Here is a 24617-nt window from a genome sequence, read left to right as displayed (position 1 = left end):
TCAGTCTCTATGCATGATGTTGATCTTCACTGTCACACCTTCACTCACTGAGTTCCTGGAGCAAAGACTCAGCCTGGCCCAGCACCGGGGAATCCCGTCCTGCTGCAGCAACAGACCTGTTAGCTGCCTTTGACCGCCTGCTTTCACAAAAAGTGTCACCTCTGGCACCTCCCAGGCCTCCTGTCATTGTGACATTTGACAAAGCAGCAAACCAAAGCTCCAAGTCAGGGCGCTGCTCTGCCCCAGTGGGCTGCCCCAGGTTCACTCCCCAGCCCTGGCCTAGGGCCATTCCACTGCCCGCCCCCCCCCCCATGCCCCCCTATCTACATCCTCCCAGCTCCTGTCCCTGAAGCTCCAGGGATCGCATAAATATTTAGGTGAAGTTTCCCAGTTCCCTATGGATGAGGAGGTGCTGACTCAGAGCTGCGTGATTTCCCCGCTGTGCACAGGAAGAGTGACCCTCCTGCCATCAGGGAAGTGCTGGAATGTCCTCGCCGACCCTCCCATTAGGAACAAGGGAAATGCTTCTGCGTGAGCTGCTTGGCTGGAACAAAGCCTGGCGTGCCTCGCCGTCCGGCAGAATAGGTATTTACTTGTGCGTCTCCAGTGTGCGGCGTGGACATGGTGTTCCGCAGAGTGGAAGTGGCCCTGCACCAAGCGAGATATCCGTTACTATAGCAACCGTTCCTTTTTATTGATACCAGAATAAACAGGAATGCAAAGCTGCCTCCCCGGCTGGCACGGGGCAGCCGCCCGCAGTCCCCAGGAGTTTAAGAACCGCCCTCTGGAGGCAGGCTTCTTGCTAGTCGGGACATCCCCGTGGCGTGTGCAGCCAGGCCCTCGGCTCCTGAGTGCTCTTAGAGGACGCGGCTGAGAAGTAAGACTATTTCTCTTCTGTCTGACCTGCTGTGGAGTGGGGCGCCATGCTAGGAAGGAAGGGGTGCAGAGCAGCAGGGTGCAGGAGCCCTGGGGTGGGCTGTCCTGAGAGCTGAGTGCTTTGAGCTTGGCTCTGCCCCCCCACTCCCAAGCCTGAAAAACTTCAGGGTTTGGGGGAGAGACAGGACACAACTGGAGGGAGCGCCTCAATTCCACCCTCCTTTTTTGTCGATCTGGAGGATCAGTGTAATGTCTGATCTCAGCCCAGCCTTTCATCCCACAGATGGGGGTTTTCCTGCTCAGCTGAGTGATGGAAGGTAGGGGGCGGCAGGGCTAGGGCAGGAAGGCAGCTCGGGGGAGCCAGACAGCCCTTGGCTAGATCCTGGCCCTGCGAGCGGAGGAAGTCTAATGACCCTCCTCCGGGAGCCTCAGTCTCCCCATCTGTAGAGAGAGGTCACCATCATCCCTCTGTCCTGCTGCCCTCTGTCCTGCTGCCGGGATCTCATGAGACGGGGCTGTAAGGAACCAGCATAACGCGTGGCTCACAGCAAGCTAAGGTGTGTTGGTGACCCACACATCTGATGAATTTGGCTCTCACACTCTGCCATCCATCCACGGCGAGTGTGGGATAGGGCCAAGGAGCAAGGGCTGTTGGTTGGGGCATGCCAGTGTTTGGAGCTGCCTCCAACCCCCTAGGAGGCAGCCCAAGCCTGAGTCTTGCATGGCGTGGCTCCTGAGTGGGCTGAGATCTGTTGGGACAGCACCTGCCACCGTCTTTCCCCCCTGTAGGCATCTGCATGGGCATGGCGAGTGTCCAGCTAAGGACTGGAAGCAGGCCCTCTGCCCGGCGACCCTTGCTGGGGGGCGGGGCCCAGCTCCACAGACAGAGCTCCCCACCTGCTGACAGCCCCTTGTGCAGCCCTGGATGCTATTGCCGGCTGGTATCCGATGCCCGGGCCCCCGCCCAGGCGTCCTGTCACACTGGGAGGTCACGAGGACCATTCAGGATCCAGGAGGTTGATCTTGGGTCCTTTTCTCCTGGGCAGGAGGTGGCAGCCAGTAGACAAGCTGCTCCAACAGGGGCCCCGAGCCTGGCTCCAGGCTGCCGGGGGACCCAGAGAGGCTCTGCGGGACACTGTCCTTTGGTGGCCGGCCAGTGAAATACAAACAGCTCTTTCTCTGCTGGGAAGCGAGAAGTGTCGGCAAATCCAGTTGCCACACTTGTTACTTTTATTGAAAGCCTCTGTCTGTTCTGCCAGTGAGTTATCTAAAGGCCTCTCCCCTCTCTGCACCTCCGCCCCAGGAAACTCTGAACCGAGAAGGCCCTGGGTGTGTTCTGAGCCCATCAGCTTGAATAGAATTGAGTAACTCGAGGGGTGCAGGAGGAGGGGGGCAGGGGGAGGGCAGGGAAAGGGCCTCAGAGGGAAAGTCTGACTAACGCCCAGGGAAGGAAGGCCACCCGCAGTCCCGTCCTGGACAAAGAATGACCTGTGGGCAGACAGGCTTGTGGACACTGGCTTCAGCCCAGAAACTGTTGGGACCAGGCGCAGGATCGATTTGTAGAGTCTGTATAGGGATGAAGGACTCTGCAATTACCAGGCCTCTGTTTTCTCATCTGTAAAATGAGCTCACACTGCCTCTTCAGTGGGTTCTTACGTAGCCAGAAAAAGAAAGCGCATGTAAACTTATTTTGGCAAGGGAACAGAACTTTGTACCTGGAAGAAAGGAAGTGGTAGGAAGAGCACTTAATCAGGAGTCTGCACAGTGCCTTTCACCTGGTGAACCTTGGAACAAGCAGCTTGGTCTCTTTGAGAGCCTCCTCCCCTCTGAGGAGCACTGCTGGATGCCTCCCGAGGCCACCTGGGGGCATCCAGAGGAGGCAAGAGAACCTTTCCCATGTGTAGGGAGCTCACCACAGGCCCTCTTTGGGCAAGAGGACTCCAGTTTGCCTGGGCTGCCAATCACTGAGTAACCAATCATTCCTTCTCTGCGCCTCTCCTGCGAGTCTGGCCCTTACGCCTTCAGTGGAGGAGCTCAGTGATGTCAGGCTTTTTGTCCAAGGTCCTGAAACTAGGAAGGGGTGTGGTCACGAGCCAAACCCAGTCAGTCGCCCCCCAAACATCCCCTTAAACTGCTTTGTTTTGGAGCCAGAGCGATAGTACAGGGGGTAGGGCATTTGTTCTGCATGCAGCTGGCCCTGGTTTGATCCCCGGCACTCCATATGGGTCCCGAAGCACCGCCAGGAGTGATCCCTGAGTGCAGACCCAGGAGTAAGCCCTGAGCACAGCTGGCTGTGTCCCCCTCCAAAAAAAAAAAAAGCTTCGTTTCACTGGCTGACCATCTCTTGTTGCAGTAGGTGAACAATTGCCAGGACAGGACACAGGCAACGGCAGGGGGACAGGTGCCTGGTCCCCCACAGCGGTCCTGATGAAGGGCCCCTGCTCTAGCTCCATTCTTCCTGTGCAACCAGGAGGCGGCCTGTTTAGTTTCTGAGCTGCCACCCTACCTGCAGTTGGCCCAGCTGCCCAGCACCCGTGCTGGAGCCCTTAGTGATCCTAACCCAGGGCTCTGTGAGCTCACTCCACACGGAGCCTCTGGGGAGCCCGGTGAGGCCTCCCGTGTGCATCATTAGAGCAGAGACGAGCCAGGTGAAAAGCTTCTCTGCTCTGACCTTTTCTTACCCAGCCCTTGAAAGAGGCACTCAGTCCCAGCGTCCCCATTTCCCTGAGAATTTCGTGCCCAGCTTGCCGCCTGCAGGTCTCTCGAGCTCCCTGTCACCTCCTGGTTCCTCTACCCCATGCTCCGCCCCTTCAGTCTTTTAGAGGTTAAAGAGCCATCCAAGTTTCCAGAGCTGCAGAGACCAGCCCTTAAGGCAGAGGAGTAGCACAGCGGGTAAGGTGCTGGCCTGGCAATGTATCTGACACCGGTTTGATCCCGGGCAACAGCTATGGTTTCCTGAACACACTCAGGCGTCACTCCTGAGCACAGAGCCAGGAATAGCCCCTGAGCACTCAAGTGTGGCCCCAAACCTCCTTTCCAAGAAGGAAGAACTGTGACCTGAACCAGACTTGCAAGGACGCCTTGCAACTGAAATCACTCAGGCCAAGACAAAGAAGCTTAATTTCAATATTGTTTGGGGGTTAGGGGGAGGTCCATTTTTTTCCCCTTTTTTTACTCCATAGTTTACAAAATTGGCTATTGGAATCACCTGTTAAGCTCTTAAAATCCCAAAGACCAGACTGCCTCCTGGGCCAACTAAATGGGCTCCCTAGGGTGAAACCCTGGCTTTGGCATTTTGGAACTCTCTGATGAGGTCAGTATGTACCCAGGGCTTGGAGCCCCAGTAGGAAGGTTAGAAGGTGGGGAACTGGGCCCAAGACCAGGATGGGAGTTAGTCCTAGAACCTGTCAACGGCAGGGAGTGGACAGCTGGACTTTCCAAGCCCTGGGTCCTGCTTGTCACCTGCTCCCCTGGAGTGGAACCTACCAGCCCCAATGTGGCCACCCTGGTAGCCCTCGCAGAGGAGTAGCACAGGCCCTCGCAGCCCATGGAAGGCCCCATCACCGGGACCTTCAACTCACTGTTCTGTAGTGAGTAGCCAGAACCATGGTGGCAGTGCGGCTGCGTCCCAGAGCGGTGGGTTTGGTCCAAAGGCTGCAGAGCAAGGAACCTTGCTGAGTCTATAAAGGTGCAGAATTGGGTCCAGTCTCAGTCTGCACAGCGCCCGCCTCCATACAATCCTTCGTACTTGAGCCTAAACCTAACAACCTGTGGGCAAACCCTCCTGCCACTAACTCTCTCCTGGGGTTGCCTGTCCTCTTCCCTGCCCCACCTCCTCCGGCTCATCTTTATCATTTGGAGATGCTCAGCTTTCTGCCCCCTTGTGGCCACCTCGAACCTCAGTTAGCTCTGGACGCCCCTGCAACCTGGGCCGAGCAGCCAGGACAGGACCTCACCTCCGCCCAGAAGCCCACCTGACTTGCGAGAGAGCCAGGATTGTGGGGCCCACATCTGCAGTGTCTTGTATTCTGGCTCCTGTGCAAGGCTCTTTTACGGGGAGTTTGATGTTACTAGGTTGGATTTGGTGGTGAGGGGAAGGGTGGTGCCCAGTCTTGCTGCCTTAGTCAAGAGCCCAACCTCCAAGATTTTGGGGAGCAACTACCCCAAGGTGGAGTAGCACAATCAGCATATGAAAGTAGTGGGGTTTTGGGGGTTTAATTTTTTTAATTGGATCACGATGAAATAGACCCTTAGAAAGCTGTTCATGATTATGTGTGTGTTCACAAATAGTTGTGGGCTCTCTCGGCAAGTGCATTCAGTGGCCATGAGCCACTTCCCCACCCTGACCTGCAGCTGCCGCCAAGAGATTCGTGAAGGAGGGAACAGGACCGCTAAGCCAGTGGGTGATCTGCTGCCGTTTACTCCAGTCTCCGTCCCACGGTTTAGTCTATTCTCCCCGTGAACCTATTCCAATCTCACTGAGCACCCCATTCCAGTCTCACACGGCCCTTCATTCCCGTCTCCTACTGTCCTTCATGTTAGTCTCCCCGTGCCCAGTCTTGCTGCCTTAGTCAAGAGCCCAACCTCCAAGATTTTGGGGAGCAACTACCCCAAGGTGGAGTAGCACAATCAGCATATGAAAGCCCTTCCTTCCGGGGAAACTCTTCTAAGACAAAGATCTCTTCCTGCCAGGAGATCTGCTCAGAATTTCAGCTAAGAATTTAAGAATTTCATTTAAGGATGTATTTCTCCTTTCCTTAGTCCATAACCATTTGAACAGTCACCTTAAATTTACTTCTTAATAATCTTTCTAGTCATTTTGTATGGACACAGTAAGAGGTACATTAAGCTTATAGAGTGTTTCTCCTGGGTACATCTCGCTATAGATCTCAGACTACAGTCCTCAGGCCAGATTAGTCCTTCCTAACCCCAGCAGAATCTTTATCCAGTTGTTTCTCTTTGGGTCATGACAGAATTTGTCCATGACCATGCTCTTAACTTATTGCTACATTTTATGGTACTTGGCCTGTCCCACTTTGATGCCAAGGTAACTTACAGCTTGCCCTGGGTCCATCTAATTCCTTCCTCTAGAGCCTCCTTTTGGGGTGCTAGGAACTAAGGGCAACTGATGCTTAAGTCGAGTAAATATTACAGATGCCCAGGAGTAAATATTATTCAGAGTCAATTAAGTCCCAAGTTACAGATGCATAGCATTAACTGTATTCCTGTGTTTATACAAAAAGAGCATTGCTCTAAAGTAAACTATGCAAAGGACATGAAGGAAAGAATAAAACAATATTTCACTTACAAATACAAAATTCAGAGTCCTTGTAAGAATCTGACCTTACACGTCACAGGGTCTGACTTGGGGATAATAGGTGATTAACAGATAGGGGAAGCAGAGCACAGAGGAGAAGTTAAAGATAGACATAGAGGAATGGGAGTGCCTCAGGAGCACTGTGATGGGTGTAATTCAATGAACCTAAGCTCTCTGCAGCAAGGAAGAAAGGACGAACCAATGTTATCCTACAATTATGTTTCAGGCATACAATGTTCCAACACCCATCCCTCCACCACTGTATGTTTCCCAACATCAGTATCCCCAGTTTCCTTCCCATCAGCCCCCACTCCCCACCCCAGCCTTCCTCTATGGCAGGCACTTTTCTTCTGTCTCTCTGTCTCCCTCTCCCTCTTCATCTCCCTTCCCCTCTCCCTTTCCCTCTCCCTCCCTCTCTCCATCCCCTCCCCAACCCACCCCCCTCTCTCTCTGTGTGTCCTCTTGGGCATTGTGGTTTATAACACAGATACTGAAATCAGGAATATCCCTTTACCTACTTTTAACACTCAGGTCTTGTGTGATCATTCCTAGCTATTATTGTCATACTGATCTCTTCTCTATCTTACCTTCCCTCTACCCCCCACACACCTGTGGTTGATTCTAACAATTGACCAGTCCTCCTAGTCCCTGTTTTGCCTGGCCATGGATGTTAGTCTTCTACTATATATTTTTTATATACCACAAATAAATGCAGTCATTCTATATCTGTCCCTCTCCTTCTGACTCATTTCACTCAGCATGATATACTCCATGTCCATCCACTTATACGCAAATTTCATGACTTCATTTTTCCTAATAGCTGTGTAGTATTCCATTGTGTAGATGTGCCACAGTTTATCCATTTGTCTGTTCTCAGACTTCAGGTTGTTTGCAGATTCTGGCTATGGTGAATAGTGCTGCAGTGAACATAGGAATACAGATGGTGTTTCTGCTGTGTGTTTTGGGCCCGCCCCCCGCCCACTGGGGTATATTATCAGAAGTGGTATTGCTGGGTCAAATGGAATCTCAACTTCTAGTCTTTGGAGGAATGTCCATATTGTTTTCCAAAAAGGCTGGACCAGTCGGCATTCCCACCAGCAGTGAAGGAGAGTCCCTTCCTCCCTGCATCCATGCCAACACTGGTTGCTCTTATTCTTTTGGATGTCTTCCAGTCTCTGTGTAACAGCAATGTTTAGGGATGACTCCTGGATCTGTGCTCAGAATCATTCCTGGTGGGCTGGGGTTCAAACCTGGGTGAGCCGTTTGTAAGGCAAGAGCCTTTTCCCCTCTCCTAACTTTTCAGTCCAAGGCTCTTCTGCTTTTTGGGGGGAGTGGGTCACACATGGTGATGCTCAGGAGTTACTACTGGCTCTGCACTCAGGAATCACTCCTGGTAGTGCCCAGGGGACCATATGGGATGCTGGGAATTGAACTCAAGTTAGCCACGTGCAAGGCAAACGCCCTATCCGCTGTGCTATTGTTCCAGCCCCTCTTCTGCTTTTTAATCATACTGAAGGGCAGGAAGCCTGTCTGGACAGCTCTCCAAGCACTGGGGGGGCGTGGGGAGTGCCCATGTTCCCAGCCTCGTGTTGTTTGCTGGGGTTCCACGCACTAAGGGGCTGCAATTTTCCAGCTCTGAACCCAGGAATCTGCTGCCCCACTCAGGTTCCAGCCATGCTCACCACACCGCTGGCCACTGGGAAACAGCTTCTGCCACAGCTCACCACTAGTTTGACAAAGAATAGTATGGGCTGAAAAGATGGCTCCCTGGGGGCTGGAGCGAGAGTACAGCGGGTACGGTGTTTGCCTTGCACACAGCCGACCCACGTTCAATTCCCAGCATCCCATATGGTCCCCCTAGCACCGCCAGGAGTAATTCCTGAGAGCATGAGCCAGGAGTAACCCCTGTGCATCACCGGGTGTGACCCCCCACCCCCCCAAAAAAGATTGTTCTCTGGACTGAGCTCACACTTAGCCTGATGAAGACCTGGGCTCTCTTCACGAGGCCCCCAGCCCTGCCAGGTGTGACCCGCTCCCCACAGCAAATGCAGAGCCAGGAGAAGCCCTTGTGAGGAGAAGGAGAAGGAGGAGGATTAGCGGCTAGTGCACAGGCTTGGAGCCTTCCAGAGACCCAGGCTCAATACATGGCACCACAGTCCCCCAGGCACTGCCAACAGTGATGAACGACACTACGGAAATAGTCTCTGAGCACTGCCTGAATGAGCCCCTCATCAAAAATTATTATTTCTATTAAAGAATAATAATGAAAATCCTGGTGTCTGTCAGAGCTGGTCACTGATTGGCGGAAATGCAGAACTGGGGTGTGTGACTGGCAGCGGCCAGCACAGGCTGGACACAAGGAGCCCTTCTCCCAAAGAGGACCCTGTCTGACCGTCCACCTCCAGGGATAGCCGGGCCGGGCAGCCAGTTCATTGGTTGACTGAGGGCCTATAGCCTAGCCAATCAGCTATCTTTCCACTGGAATTAAAGCGTGGGACCTTGCCTGTTGGAAAGAAACCCAAGACATACATATGTATATGCATGTATGTATGTATATATACATATATATACATACACACACACATAAGTTTTCGCCAAAATCCTGCTGACTTATTTTTGTTTCCCACAGAATGGCGAGAATGACCTTTTTTAAATCGAACGAAACGTGATCTTCCCCCAGCTTAAACCCACCCTTCTACCCTCACTCCCCTTTCTCCACCCAACCTGGCGCCCCTCCAGCACACTGTGCCTTTTTTTCCCCCTGAACAGACCAAGGTTATTCAAGACACCGTGAGTCACCCTGGCGGCTCCCTCTGCCCCACTGTGCCTCCTTCCTCCTTCGCCACCCAGTCTTAAAGGCCCCCTCACATGCCCTGAGGTTCACCCTGGATCTAGCTGAGGGAGGCTCTTTTTGCCACCCTCTGCCCTCAGCCTGCCAGAACCCTCCACCTTGAAACCTTTTATTTCTATTAGTTTGTGTATGTGTTTGCTCCCTAGAAAGATGTCAGGACCTTGGGGGCGGAAACTTGCTTGCTTCTTGAGTTCTCTCCGCCTGCCTGGTCCGCCCAGGCCAAGTGGAGAAGCTCAGACATAATGCCATGAATGCTTCCTTTGTCCTCCGCTTTCTCCGTCGTCATTCCTGTTATGCAAGATTCTTGGTTTTATGTACTCATTTTGGAGCCGACCACAATACTGATTCTCTCATTAGTTCCAATTGCTCCTCTGTTCAGCCACTTGGGGATTCAGAGAACACAGCAGACTCTGGTGTGTAGATTACCTCTGTCGCTCCTTTATTCTCGTTTTAAACAATTGCTTTCTGATTCCTACCTCATCACTTCAGCAATATACAATGAGTTCTTGGGCTGGGGCAATAGCTCAAAGGGCTGGAATACATGCTGTGCCCAGCTCCATATGACGCCCTGGGCCCTGCAGAGAGGGATCCCCAAGCACCAGAGAGAGCACTGCTGGGGAGAAGGGAAAGAAAATAAGAATGACTGAGGAAAATTATGAGGCTGGCTCCGGAAAAAAGTGGGACCCAAGTGGGCCAAGGGCAGGATAAACAGCCACAGAGCTGCAGTTCCTTAAATGTGAGGTGTTACGAGCCTGTTCAGGATATGATCTAAGGACATAGAAAAGAAAGCATATAGGTGATGAATATTCAGTAAGGAACTGGTATGATTCAGTAATGGCAACAGACAGCACAAAATTTCATAGAAGGAAACTCCAGAACTCCAAGCTGAGTAGAGGTATTCCAGTGTTGGCTCCCAGACTGCTTGAGCACTAAAGAAAGTAGCCAATTTTTCCACAAAGAGGAGTTTATAGAACTCTTTGTTTTGTTACAACAAAAGCTGTCACAATTATTTATTAAAATCCACAGCAAATAGGAAGCATATAAGAAGAGAACAATGACCCTCAAATGAGAGAGAATGAAAAGAAAGGAAACTAGAAATCTAATTTTAAAAACAGTTTGGAGAGGCCGGAGCAATAGTCCAGCAGGTGGGGTGCTTGCCTTGCACACGGCCGACCTGGGTTCCATCCCTGACACCCAATATAGTTCCCCCAACCCCCACCAGGAATGATCCCTGAGTACAGAACCAGGAGTGAGCCCTGAGCACTTCCAGGTATGACCCAAACGTAACAGCAATAAAAAAAGGAGTTTTGAGACTATGAATTTAAGAAGAATTAGCAGATAGAGCCTTGTGCTCTGGCATAATCTGCCCACATCCAAAATATCCTGTAATAACTTAAACTTTTTTTCCTCTAGTTCACACAGCGCCTTTGCAAACGTGGTCTCACTTCATTCTAACTGCGCCCGTGATAAGCTATATCAGAAATGCCAAACATACGTCTGCCACGCCATCCCTGTTCGGGTCTACGCCCCTGACACCTCACAGTCCACATCCATCAACCCCCTCCTGTGTTTTCCCATCCTAAGGAACTGTTGCCCACTTCCACGTGTGTGTTTGTTTGATTTGGAGGCCACACCCAGTGGTGCTCAGGGCTTACTCCTGGGTCTGTGCTCAGAGATCACATCTGGTGAGACTTGAGGTACCATCTAGGGTTCCAGGGACTGAGCCCGAGACAGCCACATGCAAAGCAAGCACCTGCTGTGCTCTCTCTCCAGACTCCACCTTCAGGTTTGTGCAGAAGACATCATCCCTGTCTGGTCTGGAGAATGCCCGTTCCTCCACAAAGCCCACCCGTTCTCTTCTCAGAGAGGGGAGTGAGGGTCCATCCCTAGGCAGTGAGATGCTCCCAAGCCGAGGAGGGGGAAGACACGACCCTTCAGGGGCCAGATGGAAAGGCCTAAGTTGAAGATCAAATCTCTGTGCCTCCATTTCCTCTCTTCTACAACAAATATTTCTACCAATAAATATTTATTGAGTGCCTACTATAGGCCAGCGCAGACTCTGCCAGTCCCGCCATCCCCGCTCACTCATCCTCCCTCTCCCCTTGCCCCAGACATTTGATGAATTTGCAGCCAGTTTGCAGTTCAGAAGTGCTCAGGCCCAACTCTGGCTGACCAGAAGCGTGAGCTCCCTCTGCCTTAGAGACAACAATCATCACGTGGTAGTGAGACTCTCAGCAGTTCTAGGTTCCAGACTCTCCTCTTTGGCCCAGAGAAAGGGAAAAGATGGACTCCTCCACCAGGGAATTTGGAACGATGGGTAGGAAATGTCGACAATATGGGGCAAGTTTTTTTTTTAATCCCTGCTTTTTTCTGAATTCACGGTCACGGTCCTCCCGTTGTTCATCGATTTGCTGGAGCGGGCCCAGTAACATTGTGAGACTTGTTATTGTGTCTGGCATATCGAATACGTCACGGGGAGCTTGCCAGGCTCTGCCGTGCGGGCGAGATACTCTCGGTAGCTTGCCGGGCTCTCCGAGAGGGGCGGAGGAATCGAACTCGGGTCGGCCTTGTTGGTTGTGTGCCAGGCAAACGCCCTACCCACTGTGCTATAGCTCCAGCCCTTTTTCTGAATTATCTTTAACAAATACATAGAACTCTTTTTATTTATTTATTTGTTTGTTTATTTTGGGCTGGAGCACAGCAGGTAGGATGTTTGCCTTGCAAGCAGCCAACATGGCCGACCCGAGTTCGATTCCTCCACCTCTCTTGGAGAGCCCGGCAAGCTACCGAGAGTATCTCGCCTGCACGGCAGAGCCTGGCAAGCTACCCGTGATGTATTCGATATGCCAAACACAGTAACAATTATCACAATGGAGACATTACTGGACCCGCTCGAGCAAATCAATGAACAACAGGACAGTGACAGTGATTTATTTATTTTGGGGTCACACCTGGCAATGTACAGGGGTTACTGCTGGCTCTGCACTCAGGAATCACTCCTGGTGGTGCTCAGGACCCATATGGGATGCTGGTCGACCGCATGCAAGGCAAACGCCCTACTCCAGCCCCCTACATAGAACTCTTTTAACATATTTTTTTTCAAATGCAGTCTCATTGCAAATCCAACTTGTATGCAGGCACACTGGCCATTCTCCATCAGGCCCCACACCCCTGCATGTGTGTGGCCTGACTCAGTGACCCAGCAGCACCTGCCCGCTGCCCACATCCCTCCCCCCATGCAGCGCCCACAGTTTCCAGCTCACAGATGAGCCCAGAGCTACGAGGAGCAAGTGGCTGGGGTTCGTCTTACACCAAGTCCTGGCACCCAACCGGCACACTGTGGGGGAGCTGGTCACCCCTCTCTGACCAGCCCCCTCTCCCACTCTAGCCGCCATGTACTCCGAGATCCAGAGGGAGCGAGCAGACATCGGGGGCCTGATGGCGCGGCCCGAGTACAGAGACTGGAACCCAGAGCTCATCAAACCCAAGAAGCTGCTGAACCCTGTGAAGGCCTCTCGGAGCCACCAGGAGCTGCACCGCGAGCTGCTCATGAACCACAGAAGGTGAGTTCTCTTGCCTCTGCACAGGGAGCAGCTCCCCAGGGCCGCGGGGAGCTGGATGGCGCCCCCTGGTGCTCATCCTGAGAGCTGGTCACCAGCAGAAACCCCATGAGCCTCTGTCCCTTGCCCTGCTCCACCTCATACCTGCTCGCCAGAAGTGTTGACTGAACACCTACTACGTGCCTGTCACTGGGGGAACAACTAGGAGTGGGACTTACTTCCGCCTTTACAGAGGGGGTGAGCACCAAGTGGACCTGGATCCTCAATTTTTTTTTTATTGAATCACTGTTTCCCTCCCATCCCTTCAAGCCACCCACCACCCCAGCCTGCCTCTGTGGCAGACCTCTCTCTCTCTCTCTCTCTCTCTCTCTCTCTCTCTCTCTCTCTCTCTCTCTCTCTCTCTCTCTCCCCCTCTCATTTTAGTTTGCAATCCAGATGCTGAAAGGCTGTCATCTATACCCCTTTATCTGCTTTCGACACTCAGTTCTTGTCCAGAGTGATCATTTTCAACTAGTAGGGCATTTGCCTTGCATGCAGCCAACCTGGCCAACCCGAGTTCAATCCCTCCACCCTTCTCAGAGAGCACAGCAAGCTACTGAGAGTATCTCGCCCGCACGGCAGAGCCTGGCAAGCTCCCCATGGCGTATTCGATATGCCAAACACAGTAACAAGAAGTCTCACGATGGAGACGTTACTGGGCCCGCTCAAGCAAATTGATGAACAACGGGAGGACCGTGACCGTGACCATGATTGTCATAATGAACCCTCCTCTATCTTAACTACCCTCCATCTCCCACACCATTGACCAGCCACTGGCCCGTCTTCCTGACCCATTTTGACCCGGATTCTCTTCCCTTGGAAGTGTAATTAGGGCTTTCGGGCATATGCACCTGGGACAGGCACCTAAAATGACCTCAGGCAGGAGGCAATACCTCGTCTCCAAGGTCAGCCAGCCTCGGGGGCGGGCATCAACAGGCAAATGGGAGCATGTTCCCAGGGGAGGGGGTGAGCCCTGTAAGCTGGAGCCCCCAGCCGTGGCTGGAGCATTACTGTAGAGTGACTGTGGACCCTTGGGAGGTCTCTGGCAGGGAATCACCGTTGGGGAGGAAGCATGATTGGAGTAGGGAGGCGACGTAATGCAATGAGAGACACAGACAGGCTTGCAGCGGCAGGGCTGGGAGAAGGGGCTTGGAGTAGGAGAAAGAGATCCGGGAAAAGAGTCTGGGGATGCTCCAGTCTGGGAAATACCTCCACGCGCCCAAGGACCGGGATGCTGGCGGCGGCGCCTACACAGCTCCCTCTGCTGGCAGGTTCTGGTACTGGCGCGGGCCGTGATTTTCATCCTCGCGCTGGGGACCACCGTAGACAAATGGCAGTTATTTTCCTCCGTGCCTTCGCTTTTGTTTTTTTCCTTTGAATATATCATCAATCATTTCTCTGATTCCCTTCGGTTTTTTGCTTTTGAGGTCACACCCGGCGATGGACAGGGCTTACACTTACACAAGGCATTGCACTCAGGAATCACTCCTGGCGGTGCTCAGAGGACCAGATGGGGATTGAACCCGGGTCAGCTGCGTGCACGGCAAACGCCCTGCCCGCTGTACTATCGCTCCAGCCCTTCGGATTGCCTTTTAAAGTAATCCTTTAAAATATCAGAAGTATCACAACAAAAACAACAAAATCCTAAAGGATAGTTCAGGGGGAAATATTTGCAATCTCAACAACAGATTTCTAGCTATAAAAAACCCAGAAGGGAAAAACAACAACCCACGGGCATAGTTCACAAAAGGAGAAATGAAAATCACGTAACACACAATCACTGAGCTCCCTCCGTGCCAGCATTCTCCAGTGTAAAAAGATTAGCTAGAGATGGTGAAGAGAAATAGAAACTTTTGCCAGAGCAATTTACTGGCAGGGTATAAATGGGAAAAGCCTTTCTGGGAGGGGATGGGGGTAGGTGGAAATATTTATTCAGAACCTTTCAAAAGAGTCTGACCCATCAGCTTCGCCTGCAAAAACTCACTTTGAGAAAATAGCCATGAATGACCTAAGACAGGACTCTGGGTTCGAGTCCTCCACAGCTCTGTGAAATGGGACAGTTCCGCGTGCCGGGGGTGTCCAGGACCCACCACGGGTCTCACTGTCCTGAGACGGTGCTGGGGGTGGCCGGGGGTCCTACTGACGGTCACCCACACCCTAGGGGGCTCGGCGTGGACAGCAAACCGGAGCTGCAGCGGGTCCTAGAACACCGCCGGCGGAACCAGCTCATCAAGAAGAAGAAGGAGGAGCTGGAGGCCAAGCGGCTGCAGTGCCCCTTCGAGCAGGAGCTGCTGAAACGGCAGCAGAGGCTGAACCAGGTGCGAGGAGCCCCCTGTCCCAGCCTGGCCCCCTCCAAGGCCATGTCCTGTCCCTGCTGACCACAGCTGGCCAGAGGAAGGAGGCTGAGCAGGATGAGGACTGGCTCAGGAGTCCTCCCATGGCCACTCACCTCGCTGTGTGACCTTGGGCCCCTGGCTTCCCCTCTCTGTTCCTCTCTCGCCAGCAGCTGATCCCGATTTCATTCACAGCTGTCCCGAAGTCAGCACTGGGGACCCAGAGGGGACATGAGAGGCTTCCATGAGGCTGCCCGGGCTCAAGCTCTGGCTCCCCCCACCAGCTGCCACACGGGTGGCAAGACAGATAGCTGCCAGGTTCCCCGCCCCCCCCCTTTGTGAAGAGGAACCCCCTTCCGCCCCCACACTTCCTGACCTGCTTCTCTCTCCCTCAGTTGGAGAAGCCACCGGAGAAGGAAGAGGAGCACGCGCCTGAGTTCATCAAGGTCCGGGAGAACCTACGGAGAATCGCGGCCCTGGGCAGTGAAGAGAGGGTGCTGTAGACCTGGCCGGGGGACCCCCCTCCACCAACTGTGCCCCCCTACCCAGGCCACCTGCTCCAGCCTGTCTGTACCCAAGAGCCCGGGACCGAAGGTCTGGGGCATCTGTGACGTTGATGGCGCTTGGCTTTGCTTCCTAGAAATCTGCCTCCCCGGAGCCTGCGGCCAGACTTCTCCCCAGCGCCCCCTCCCCCAACCGCTTCCCCTTCCCACCTCAGCACAGAGCACTCAGTCAACAGGTTCCTCTCCCTGGGGGGGTCCTGAGCCCCACGAGCCTTCCTGCAGAGCTGGAGGGTCTCTGATCTGGCTAGCTCCCCATGTGACATCTCTGGCAGCCCCATGGCTTCCTGGGAGAGTGTCCGGCCACTGGTGTGCCCTGCCCAGGCTTGGGCCCCTGGACATAGCAGCCTGGACTGCCTGTTGGGAGAGGTCAGGGGGGCCGGGCAGGTGCCACTGTCCTGGGCCGGGAAGGCCCAGAGTTCACCAGCCTGTCCCCCCTCCCCCACTGCAGCCTCTCCACTGCCCTCCCGGCCCGGCCTGGGCACCTGGGGGAACTTAGGTCTCAGACTCAGTGGGGCTGAGGTGGGGCTTGATGTCTGCTCGTCCAAGCATGGGGCTGCTGGTTTGAGGCTCTCTCTGTCTCCCCAGGACTGCAGGCTCGAACTCTCCTGAAAGCCATCACTGTTTCTGTCCACCCCCCAGCCCTGCCCTGGAGGTCCTCACCGCACTCCACAGCCCCTGGGACTCTCTATGATGCGCCCACCAGGGCCCCCACGCTCACACAGACCACCGTCTTGCTCCCAGGGACAGGTGTGGCGGGGTTTGCGCCAGAGTTCCTTGGGCCGTTGCCAATCTGCTTTCTAACCACGGTGATGACACAGTCTAGCCAATAGCCTGTGGAGAGCAGATACACCAAGGGGAGCACCAAGCTCCAGAAACAGGAGCAGAGGTTTGAAACTGCCCCATCCCACCCCCATCCCTTTGAGTCCCCATCTCCTGCCAGAGTCACTCCCCATGCCACTTGGTTCTAGCCCCTGGGACATCAGAAACCCCTTTCGTGCAAGACAAACAATTTCCGTGTTTGAAATTTGTGGCTGCCTTGGGCTCTGCAAGGTTTAGAGAATGAATGAGCCAGACCCGGTTCCTTTCCCCAAGAACAACCCCTCCACCTTCCTCGGCTCTGGAAATGCCTCCTTTCAGTGGGCAGGGCAGGGTGAGAAAGGCCCTCTCTTACCAGCACCTACTAGGTGGCGGTTTGATTCTTGGAGCCAGATGTGTGATGCCCAGAATGGAAGGCTCATACTCCTTCCTCTCTGCGTGCTTGGCGGGACATGCCTGATACCCGCAGAGGGTGTCCATGTCGCCATGCTGTGTCATGTGTGCACGAGAGAGCAAGTCACTGGGGAAGCCAGAGAGACAGTCTGGCAGGTAAGGCACTGGCCTTGCACAGTGCCGACCCTGAGCCCCGCCAGAAGTAACTGCTAAGCATTGCCAGGCGTGGCAAAAAAAAAAAAGTGTGAGTTGAGCTGGAAGGACCCAAAAAATGTCTGTTTTTGTGAGACTGTGGTGGCAGCATCCCAGACTCCTCCTCTGGGGTGAGAATGAAGGAAAAGATGCAGGATCCTGAAGTAGAGAGTGTCCTCAGAGGGACTGCTTGGGGCTTCCCTTGGGGGCCGCAGAGGTGGCCTGGTACTGCACCTCATGCCATACAGACACTCTGGTGCACTCCCCGGCGTCAGTCCTGACTCCTCTCGGCCACTTCCCACTAGGCAGGTTGTAAAGGCACATTCTTGTCCCAACCTCCTTTGCAGCTTAGGGATCCAGGCACGGCCAGTGAAATTTAAAGGAAGTCTACAGGGGCTCTGGGGCATCTTAAGCTTTTATTGATAAACGATACTGACATGGCTAACACTTCCTCGTCCCTGCCTGCTTCCTGCCTTGGTTGGTGATGTGATGCCCCGAGCCATAGCAGCCATTTTGCTGTCGGGAGAAAAAGGCCAAGAGACTCTCCGAGACGTTGAGCCTTATCATCGTTGACTAAGCCAATGCCAGCAACGGTCTTCTTTCAGAATTCTTGTAAATAAAACCCTCTTTGTTTAAGTCACAGGTTGCATGGTCTTTTTTTACTTGTAGTCTAAAGCATTCCTAATATAGGTCGGTGGTTCTCTGCTTGTAGCCTATACTGATAATCCAGGTTCCTTTTTTTTTTTTTTTGCATTTTGTTTTTGTTCTCTGAGGGGGTGGGGGGAAACATACCTGGCAATGCTCAGAGGCTACTCTGAGTACACTCAAGAATTTTCCTGGTGGTTTTCTGGGGACCTTATGGGATACTACCAGGGGTGGAACCCAGGTCAGCTGCACAGCTGCTTGCAAAGTAAGCGCCCTATCTGCTTTACTATCTCTCCAGCCCCTCCCCCAAAACCCAGATTCCTCTTTATCATCAAAACCCAAATGGATCAGGATCCCCAGCAGTAATGCCTCGGATGGCACCAGCCTGGGAGCTGGCTTTGGGGCATCGCCAAAGAGCACATGTATCCGATACTGCTCAGGAAGTCTGCCTTGTCCGAGGGCACAGGGGAACTCACAGCACCCGGACTATCACCGTGGCCGCCTCCTACCTGGTCTCGCTGCTCTGCCCCTGCCCCCCGCCGCCCCCCCCCCCCCACACACACACACAGAGCAGCCAGATAAGCCTGCTAAACCCAAAGGCAGAGCTGGCCACTCTCGGCACTCGCTCTCCACCACCTTCCGCTGACTAGACAGTTCTGCAGCTCCAGCTCCTTCTCTGGGGGTGATGGGGATATACCAATGGTGCTTGGAGGAACGTGCGGTGCTGGGGATCAAGCCTAGAGCTCCCTCATGCAGAGTCTGCCCTCCTGCCCTTTGAGCCACCTCTCCAGCGCCCAACCCCCTCTTATCCCCCGACTCACTTCTCCTGCCCTCCCTCTTGGCCCTGCAGCTCTGCCCTGGCATCAACACCAGCTCTTCCTCCTCTTGTCTCTGCACCCCAACTCCGCGGCCAGCAGAAAGCTTCCCTCGGGGAGCACAGCTGTTCCCCACTTTCTTCATTCTAATGAAGCCCCTCCCTCTCACCCCTCTAAAATCTCACTGTCCGGCTGGAGCGATAACGAGTAGGGCGTTTGCCTTGCACGTGGGTGACCCGAGTTCGATTCCCAGCATCCCATATGGTCCCCTGAGCACCGCCAGGAGTAACTCCTGAGTGCAGAGCCAGGAGTAACCCCTGTGCATTGCTGGGTGTGACCCAAAAAGCAAAAAAAAAAATTAAATCTCACAGTCTCCCACACATTTCCTGTTCCTTCCTTCCCTTCCTTATTTATCCTCAGCACTTATCACCACGTAACACAGATCTTGCTGATTTTTTTCTTATGTGTCTCTCTAACAGTGAGTGGTCTCGGCAGTGAGGGGTTTCTGAAGGAGCTGATTTTTCAGTGGTCCCAAAGACCCACCAATCCCCCTGCCACCCCACAGTCTCGCTCAGGGTGCCCCCTTTTGCTAAGCCTCCACCGAATCGCATCTTCCCACTCGTGGGGATTAGCAGCCAAACCTGGTCCTGTCCTCATTATTGAAACTAATATGGGTCACCCTCTCCCAGAGCAAACAGGAGGGTGACTTTCCAAAAAGTCACTCTCACCGTCGCTCTCACCTTCCACCAAGACCTTACAGAGAAAGGGGTGGGGCTGCCCAGCATCTCACTGGGCAAAGCCAGCAAGGGGTCCCTCCGTAGCACCAGGCACCCAAGCTCTGCCCGTCTTAGTGTCTGGCCTAAATCGCTTGTTCCTTCTGCAAGGCCAGTGTCGGTGAAGAAAGCTAATGCTATGCCCCATCTGGTTTGAGCTCCGGCTTGGCTCAACCATGATTTGCCAGCCTGGGCGAGTTGCTAAACTTTTTCCTTTCCTGTGACCGCCCTGGTATCATGTACTCTCATCAACGGCCAAGATCCAGAGACTATAAAATAAAGCTCCCGGAAGAGAGCAACGCAGTTTTTCCTGGAGCGTGCAGAGGACCAGTCGACCAAAAACTCGCATTCGGTAGACTGGGAACACCTGTAAAGTGATTAGAGGCTGCTCCTAAAGCCTCCATCCCTCTTGGAGAGCCCGGCAAGCTACCGAGAGTATCCCGCCCACACGGCAGAGCCTGGCAAGCTACCCATGGCGTATCCGATATGCCAAAAACAGTAACAATAATGGTCATTCCCCAGACCCCGAAAGAGGCCCCAATACGCCATTGGGCTACACTAGCACGCAACAGGGAGAATGGAGTAGTTACTGGCGCCCGCTCAAGCAAATCGATGATCAAAGGGATGACAAGTGACTCGTGACACTTCTTATAACCCATTCCTTTTATTGTTGTTCTTGTTTTAATAGGGGCTGCCCCCCGGGGCTAGACTAGGGATTTCAGGGGTTGGGGGCAGGGACCAGTCCCAGTGATACTGGGTAAGACCAGCATCATTCAGGGGCACAGAAACCACCCTGGTGGGGCTCTGGACAGGATGGAGGGTGCAGTTGAGTGTGATCTCATTGAACATGTTGGTTTCGGGATGAGAGACCCGAGTAGCACTTGAGGCTGATTTTTGTTTCACTCAGTCCCCAGAGTCTCCCTTCAATTCGCTCAATCCTCGGAGCAATGCCCAGGTGCGAGTCCCACCTGGAGCCCCGAGACCCGCCCGAAGGCGCGCGGCCAGCAGGTGGCGCAAGCGAGCCGTGAGCCCGCGCGTTGATCCCGCCGCGCGCACCCCGGGGCCCGTAGGAGGATGTTTTTCAGGGCACCCACGTGCAAGCTTCGCCATCTGTCGCCAGAAACATTCTGCCGGCGTGCTGAGGCCACATGGCCTTCCGCCTCCTCCTTTCCCTGCCAGGTCCACGCCAGCTGGCAGAACGGGCCTCGGGGACCGGAATCTCAGCCCCAGTTTGGATGCACATGGCCAGGGGCACTTACAAGGACTCCACGTGCGCCCGCCCTTGGCCCCAAAGCTGGCAGAAGGTGCAGGACAGAAGCGGGCACAGAGCACCAACCAGTATATGCCCGGAGCGTGCTGGAAGCCGGGAGAACGGACCAGAGCACCTGACCCCGAGCCTGACACACTGCCAGCCGCCAGGGGATGCGCCCTCGGTCCTGCAAGACTGCTGGGACCCATGGGGATGGATGACGGGCACTGGTGGAGGGATGGGCACTTGATCATTGTATAACTGAAACCCAAGCACAAAATTTGTAAGCCTATAACTGTACCTCATGGTTTTTCACTAATAAAAAAATAAAATAAAATAAAATAAAATAAAAAAACTGCAGCACAGCCCTGCACGATACTCGGGGACCCGAGGCAGACTCCAAAGTCTCGTGAACTCCAGGCTGGTGGGTGAGGTGGGAGGGACAGCGGCTCAGCTATCAGCCCCATGGATGGGGGGTTGGGGGTGGGGGGGGCTCTCATCTCTTAATGAGGGCTCCAGTGATTCCAGCCTCAAGGGCTGCTCAGAGGACTGTTAATGAACATAAAACGTTTGGGAAGTGCCAGGCACACAGCCAGCACCCAGTAAAGCCGATTCTTAACAAGGGCAGGGGGAGGATAGCACCGGGGTAAGGATCCCTCAGCACACAGGCAGGAGGAAGCCCTGAGCATTGCAGGGTGTGCCTCCCCCCTCCCCCAGTTAATAACTGTCATCTCCCCTGTCCTTGACAGCCCCAGGTCATCACATCTGTCACTGACCCAAGTCCTTCAATGTTTCCACCACTCAGTCTCCTGAGACTGAAGTTCACCCAGCACGCAGCCCTCCCTCAGGCTGGCCACCCTAAGACTGCCCCCTTCCGTCTCCCAGGCCTCAATCTGGGGGTGTAGGAGACCACCTTATTCCTCTCACCTCCACATTATCCTTTCCTTTACTCTCTTTTACAACAACTCTCCATGGGCCGGAGTGGTAGCACAGGGGATAGGGTGTTCACTCTGCATGCGGCCAGCCTGGGTTGAATCCCTGACACCTGTTGGGTCCCCCACCCCCGCCAGGAGTGATTCCTGAGTGCAGAGCCAGAAGTCAGCCCTAGGCAAAGCCAGGTGTGGCACAAAAAAAAAAATTAATTACAACAACTTCGAAGAATTTCTCTCTGCTTCAATCCAACACAGACTCCCGAGGAAACCAGGAGCTTGTGAACCAGCAGGCTCAGTGTCGTGACCTGCTCCTCTCCTCCCTGGCCATCTGGGCCATTATTCCCCAGCCGTCACACACTTAAGCAGGGACCCAGCAGGAGTCCTGGAGGGTGACTTGGGGCAGAAGTGTGATCTGGGTCACTTCTGGGCTGAGGTCATAAGGAACACTGGGGAAATGCATCTCTTTCAGTCTCGGCATCAAGCACGAAAAGTTCCTTTAAGACAGAGGAAGCAAGAAATCAAAACATTCTGTCTTCTTAAGTCACCACCAGGACAACGAATTTCCCTCACCAGCAGCAAACTTGGTATGTGAAAGAAGTCAGCTGGAACTTAGCCATTCAGACCTAGGGGTGGGTTCGTTATTGCACCATCATTTTGACATGGTACCAAATGCCACGATACAAGCTGAAGCCACAAACGTTGACAGTAGTTTCTCCTGGGAGTGCATGACTCAAAAAAATATATCATCATTCAGGCCAGAGAGATAGTGAGCAGGACAGGTACCCAGCACACAGCTGATCCAGGTGCAATCCCAGGCACCGATATGGTCCCCTGACCCCACCAGGACCGATCCCTAAGTGGAACCCCTGAGCACCACTGGGTGTAGGGAAGAAAGAAAGAAAGAAAGAAAGAAAGAAAGAAAGAAAGAAAGAAAGAAAGAAAGAGAGAGAAGGAATGAAGGAAAGAAAGAAAGAAAGAAAGAAAGAAAGAAAGAGAGAGAGAGAGAAGGAAGGAAGGAAGGAAGGAAGGAAGGAAGGAAGGAAGGAAAGAAAGAAAGAAAGAAAGAGAAAGAAAGAAAGAAAGAGAAAGGGAGGGAGCGAGGGAGGGAAGGGGAGGAAGGAAGGAAGGAAAGGAAGGAAGGAAGGAAGGAAGGAAGGAAGGAAGGAAGGAAGAAGAAAACATGTAATGATTAAGGTAATGGCTTTCAAAAGTAAATAAAAGGGTGCAGATTTATCTCAAAATGCAAGGTATGGGTCCAGTGCTCAAATCGTTTTTGTTGTCGTTGTTGTTTTTTAAAGCACATGCCTAACATGCCTGAGACCCTGATTTCAATCCTCAGTGCACACACAAAAAAGTTACTTATTCAAAGAAAATTCTGAAATTATTAACAAGAGTTAGTCACTAAGAGGAGCTGTTTCTCTCTAACTTAGGAAACTGAACCAATGCTATAAAGTTGGTTAACAATAGAGATTTCATCTCTGCTAGATTTCACCTCTGCACACTATAGTAGATGATGACTTTGGGTGTTTTTGTCTTTGACCTAGAGGCCAAAGTGGGTCACTGGGCATGCCTGTCCTCTCCTCGACCCGCTGTCCACAATTCTTTCCTTTATTGATTCTCAAACATACCCTTTTGCAAGAGTAAAACATTACCTTACGTACAGTTTCTCTGAGTTGTGAGTCCTAGAAAATCATGCAATTTACTTGATGATTCTGAAATACTCAGGAAAGATATGAAAATTATCAACTAGACTTGCATCAGAGTTCATTTCTCAGTTCCAAACATTGGGCAATGGTTGTGTAAGATGTTAACAATTATGAAAGTTTAGTAGGAGATATTCCAAAAAGTTTGTTTTTTGCAACTTTTTGAAAGTCAAGTTGTTTTGAAATAAAAGGTTAAAAAACAAAGAAGAAATCGGCTGAATCAATGCTGAATAAATAGCAGTACTCCTATGTAAAGAAAGGAAGGAAGGAAGGAAGGAAGGAAGGAAGGAAGGAAGAAAGAAAGAAAGAAAGAAAGAAAGAAAGAAAGAAAAGGGAGCACCAACATGGCACAGTAGAAGTGCTCATCACTGAAGCTGGTGTTGGGTACTGGTGGGGTCATGTGCTTGCTCTGCTATTGTAAAGTCTTAAAATCTCTCATATAAAAATTGAAACTCAGGTGCCGGAATGATAGCACAGCGGGTAGGGCACTTGCCTTGCACACAGCTGACCTGAGTTTAATCCTTGCCATCCAATATGGTCCCCGAGTATTGCCAGGAGTAATTCCTGAGTGTTGAGCCAAGAGTAAGCCCCCAAACAAAACAACCCAAAAACCTGTTCTGGGACAGGAGGGCTGCGCCCTGTGCACTGCAGGTCTGTGCAGAAGGGATCCTTTCATATTAGCAGCTCAGGATCCTGACAAGCTGTGGCTGGCAGAGGTCATGATGAGGAAATATCAGGAAAAAGCAGCAGAAAGCCCATGACAACTTTGCACACCTGCCTGGGAACAGCTCTTTGATATTTCTGGTCATCAAAAAATCCCCAGCTTTGAAATGGAAGGCCTTGGTCTCTTGCATGCTAAGATGTGCAAGGGACACGAAGAGCATGAACTCACACACCTTTAAAAAAAAAAGTGTCAAGGGCAGAGCCATAGTATGGTAATAAGGCACTTGCCTTGCATTCTGCCCACGTGGGTTCAATCCCTATCTCCACATATGGGCCCAAGCCTATCCAGGAGTGATTGTTTTTCTTTCTTTCTTTCTTTCTTTCTTTCTTTCTTTCTTTCTTTCTCTCTCTCTCTCTCTCTTTCTTCCTACCTTCCTTCCTTCCTTTCTTTTGCTTTTTCAGCCACACCCAGCGATGCTCAAGGGTTACCCCTATACTCCTGGATCTGTACTCAGGAATTACTTCTGACAGTGCTCAGGGGACTATATGGGATGCCAGGGATCAAACCTGGGTCGGCCACATGCAAGACAAATGCCCTACCCGCTGTACTATGGCTCTAGCCCCCAGGAGTGATTCTTGAGTGCAGAGCCAAGAGTAACCCCTGAGTACTGCCAAATGTAGCCCAAAGAACTTTTTTTCTAAGCCCTAAACTCATCCATGTCTGAAGGTAGGGTCTGGTTCCTGCCCATCTTTATGTACTTTTTCTCACTCCAGGGCTAGGACAGGAGAGTAATCGGAAGAACACAGTTCTTGCCAGCACTAAGGATTTAGGTCAGTGGTTGGTTTGCATCAGTAGTGAAGCTTTGCAGACTTCTTGCGGGTCCTCGGAGCTGAGTG

The 24617-nt window shown here is 52.7% G+C and overlaps 1 protein-coding gene across 3 annotated transcripts in view; it reads left to right on the top strand.

The window, feature by feature from the left end:
* The window catches only part of FAM107A (family with sequence similarity 107 member A), a 51490-nt gene extending 33910 nt beyond the window's left edge, over positions 1 to 17580 (top strand). For 2 of the 3 annotated variants that reach the window (XM_056129372.1, XM_056129373.1), the window contains 3 exons: positions 12433 to 12607; positions 14805 to 14961; positions 15372 to 17580. In XM_056129372.1, coding sequence (XP_055985347.1) covers positions 12433 to 12607; positions 14805 to 14961; positions 15372 to 15479 — 440 coding nt within the window. In that variant the 3' untranslated portion in view covers positions 15480 to 17580. Of the gene's footprint in view, positions 1 to 808; positions 878 to 12432; positions 12608 to 14804; positions 14962 to 15371 lie in introns of those variants that run through there. The other variant, XM_056129374.1, reaches the window with a different exon arrangement.
* The last annotated feature ends 7037 nt before the right edge of the window (positions 17581 to 24617 follow it).

The sequence above is a fragment of the Sorex fumeus genome, unplaced genomic scaffold, assembly GCF_029834395.1.
Source record: "Sorex fumeus unplaced genomic scaffold, SorFum_2.1 ptg000072l, whole genome shotgun sequence".
NCBI classification, from domain to species: domain Eukaryota; kingdom Metazoa; phylum Chordata; class Mammalia; order Eulipotyphla; family Soricidae; genus Sorex; species Sorex fumeus.
The sequence above is the reverse complement of the archived record's forward strand: the minus strand, read 5'-3'. Positions and strand labels throughout refer to the sequence as shown.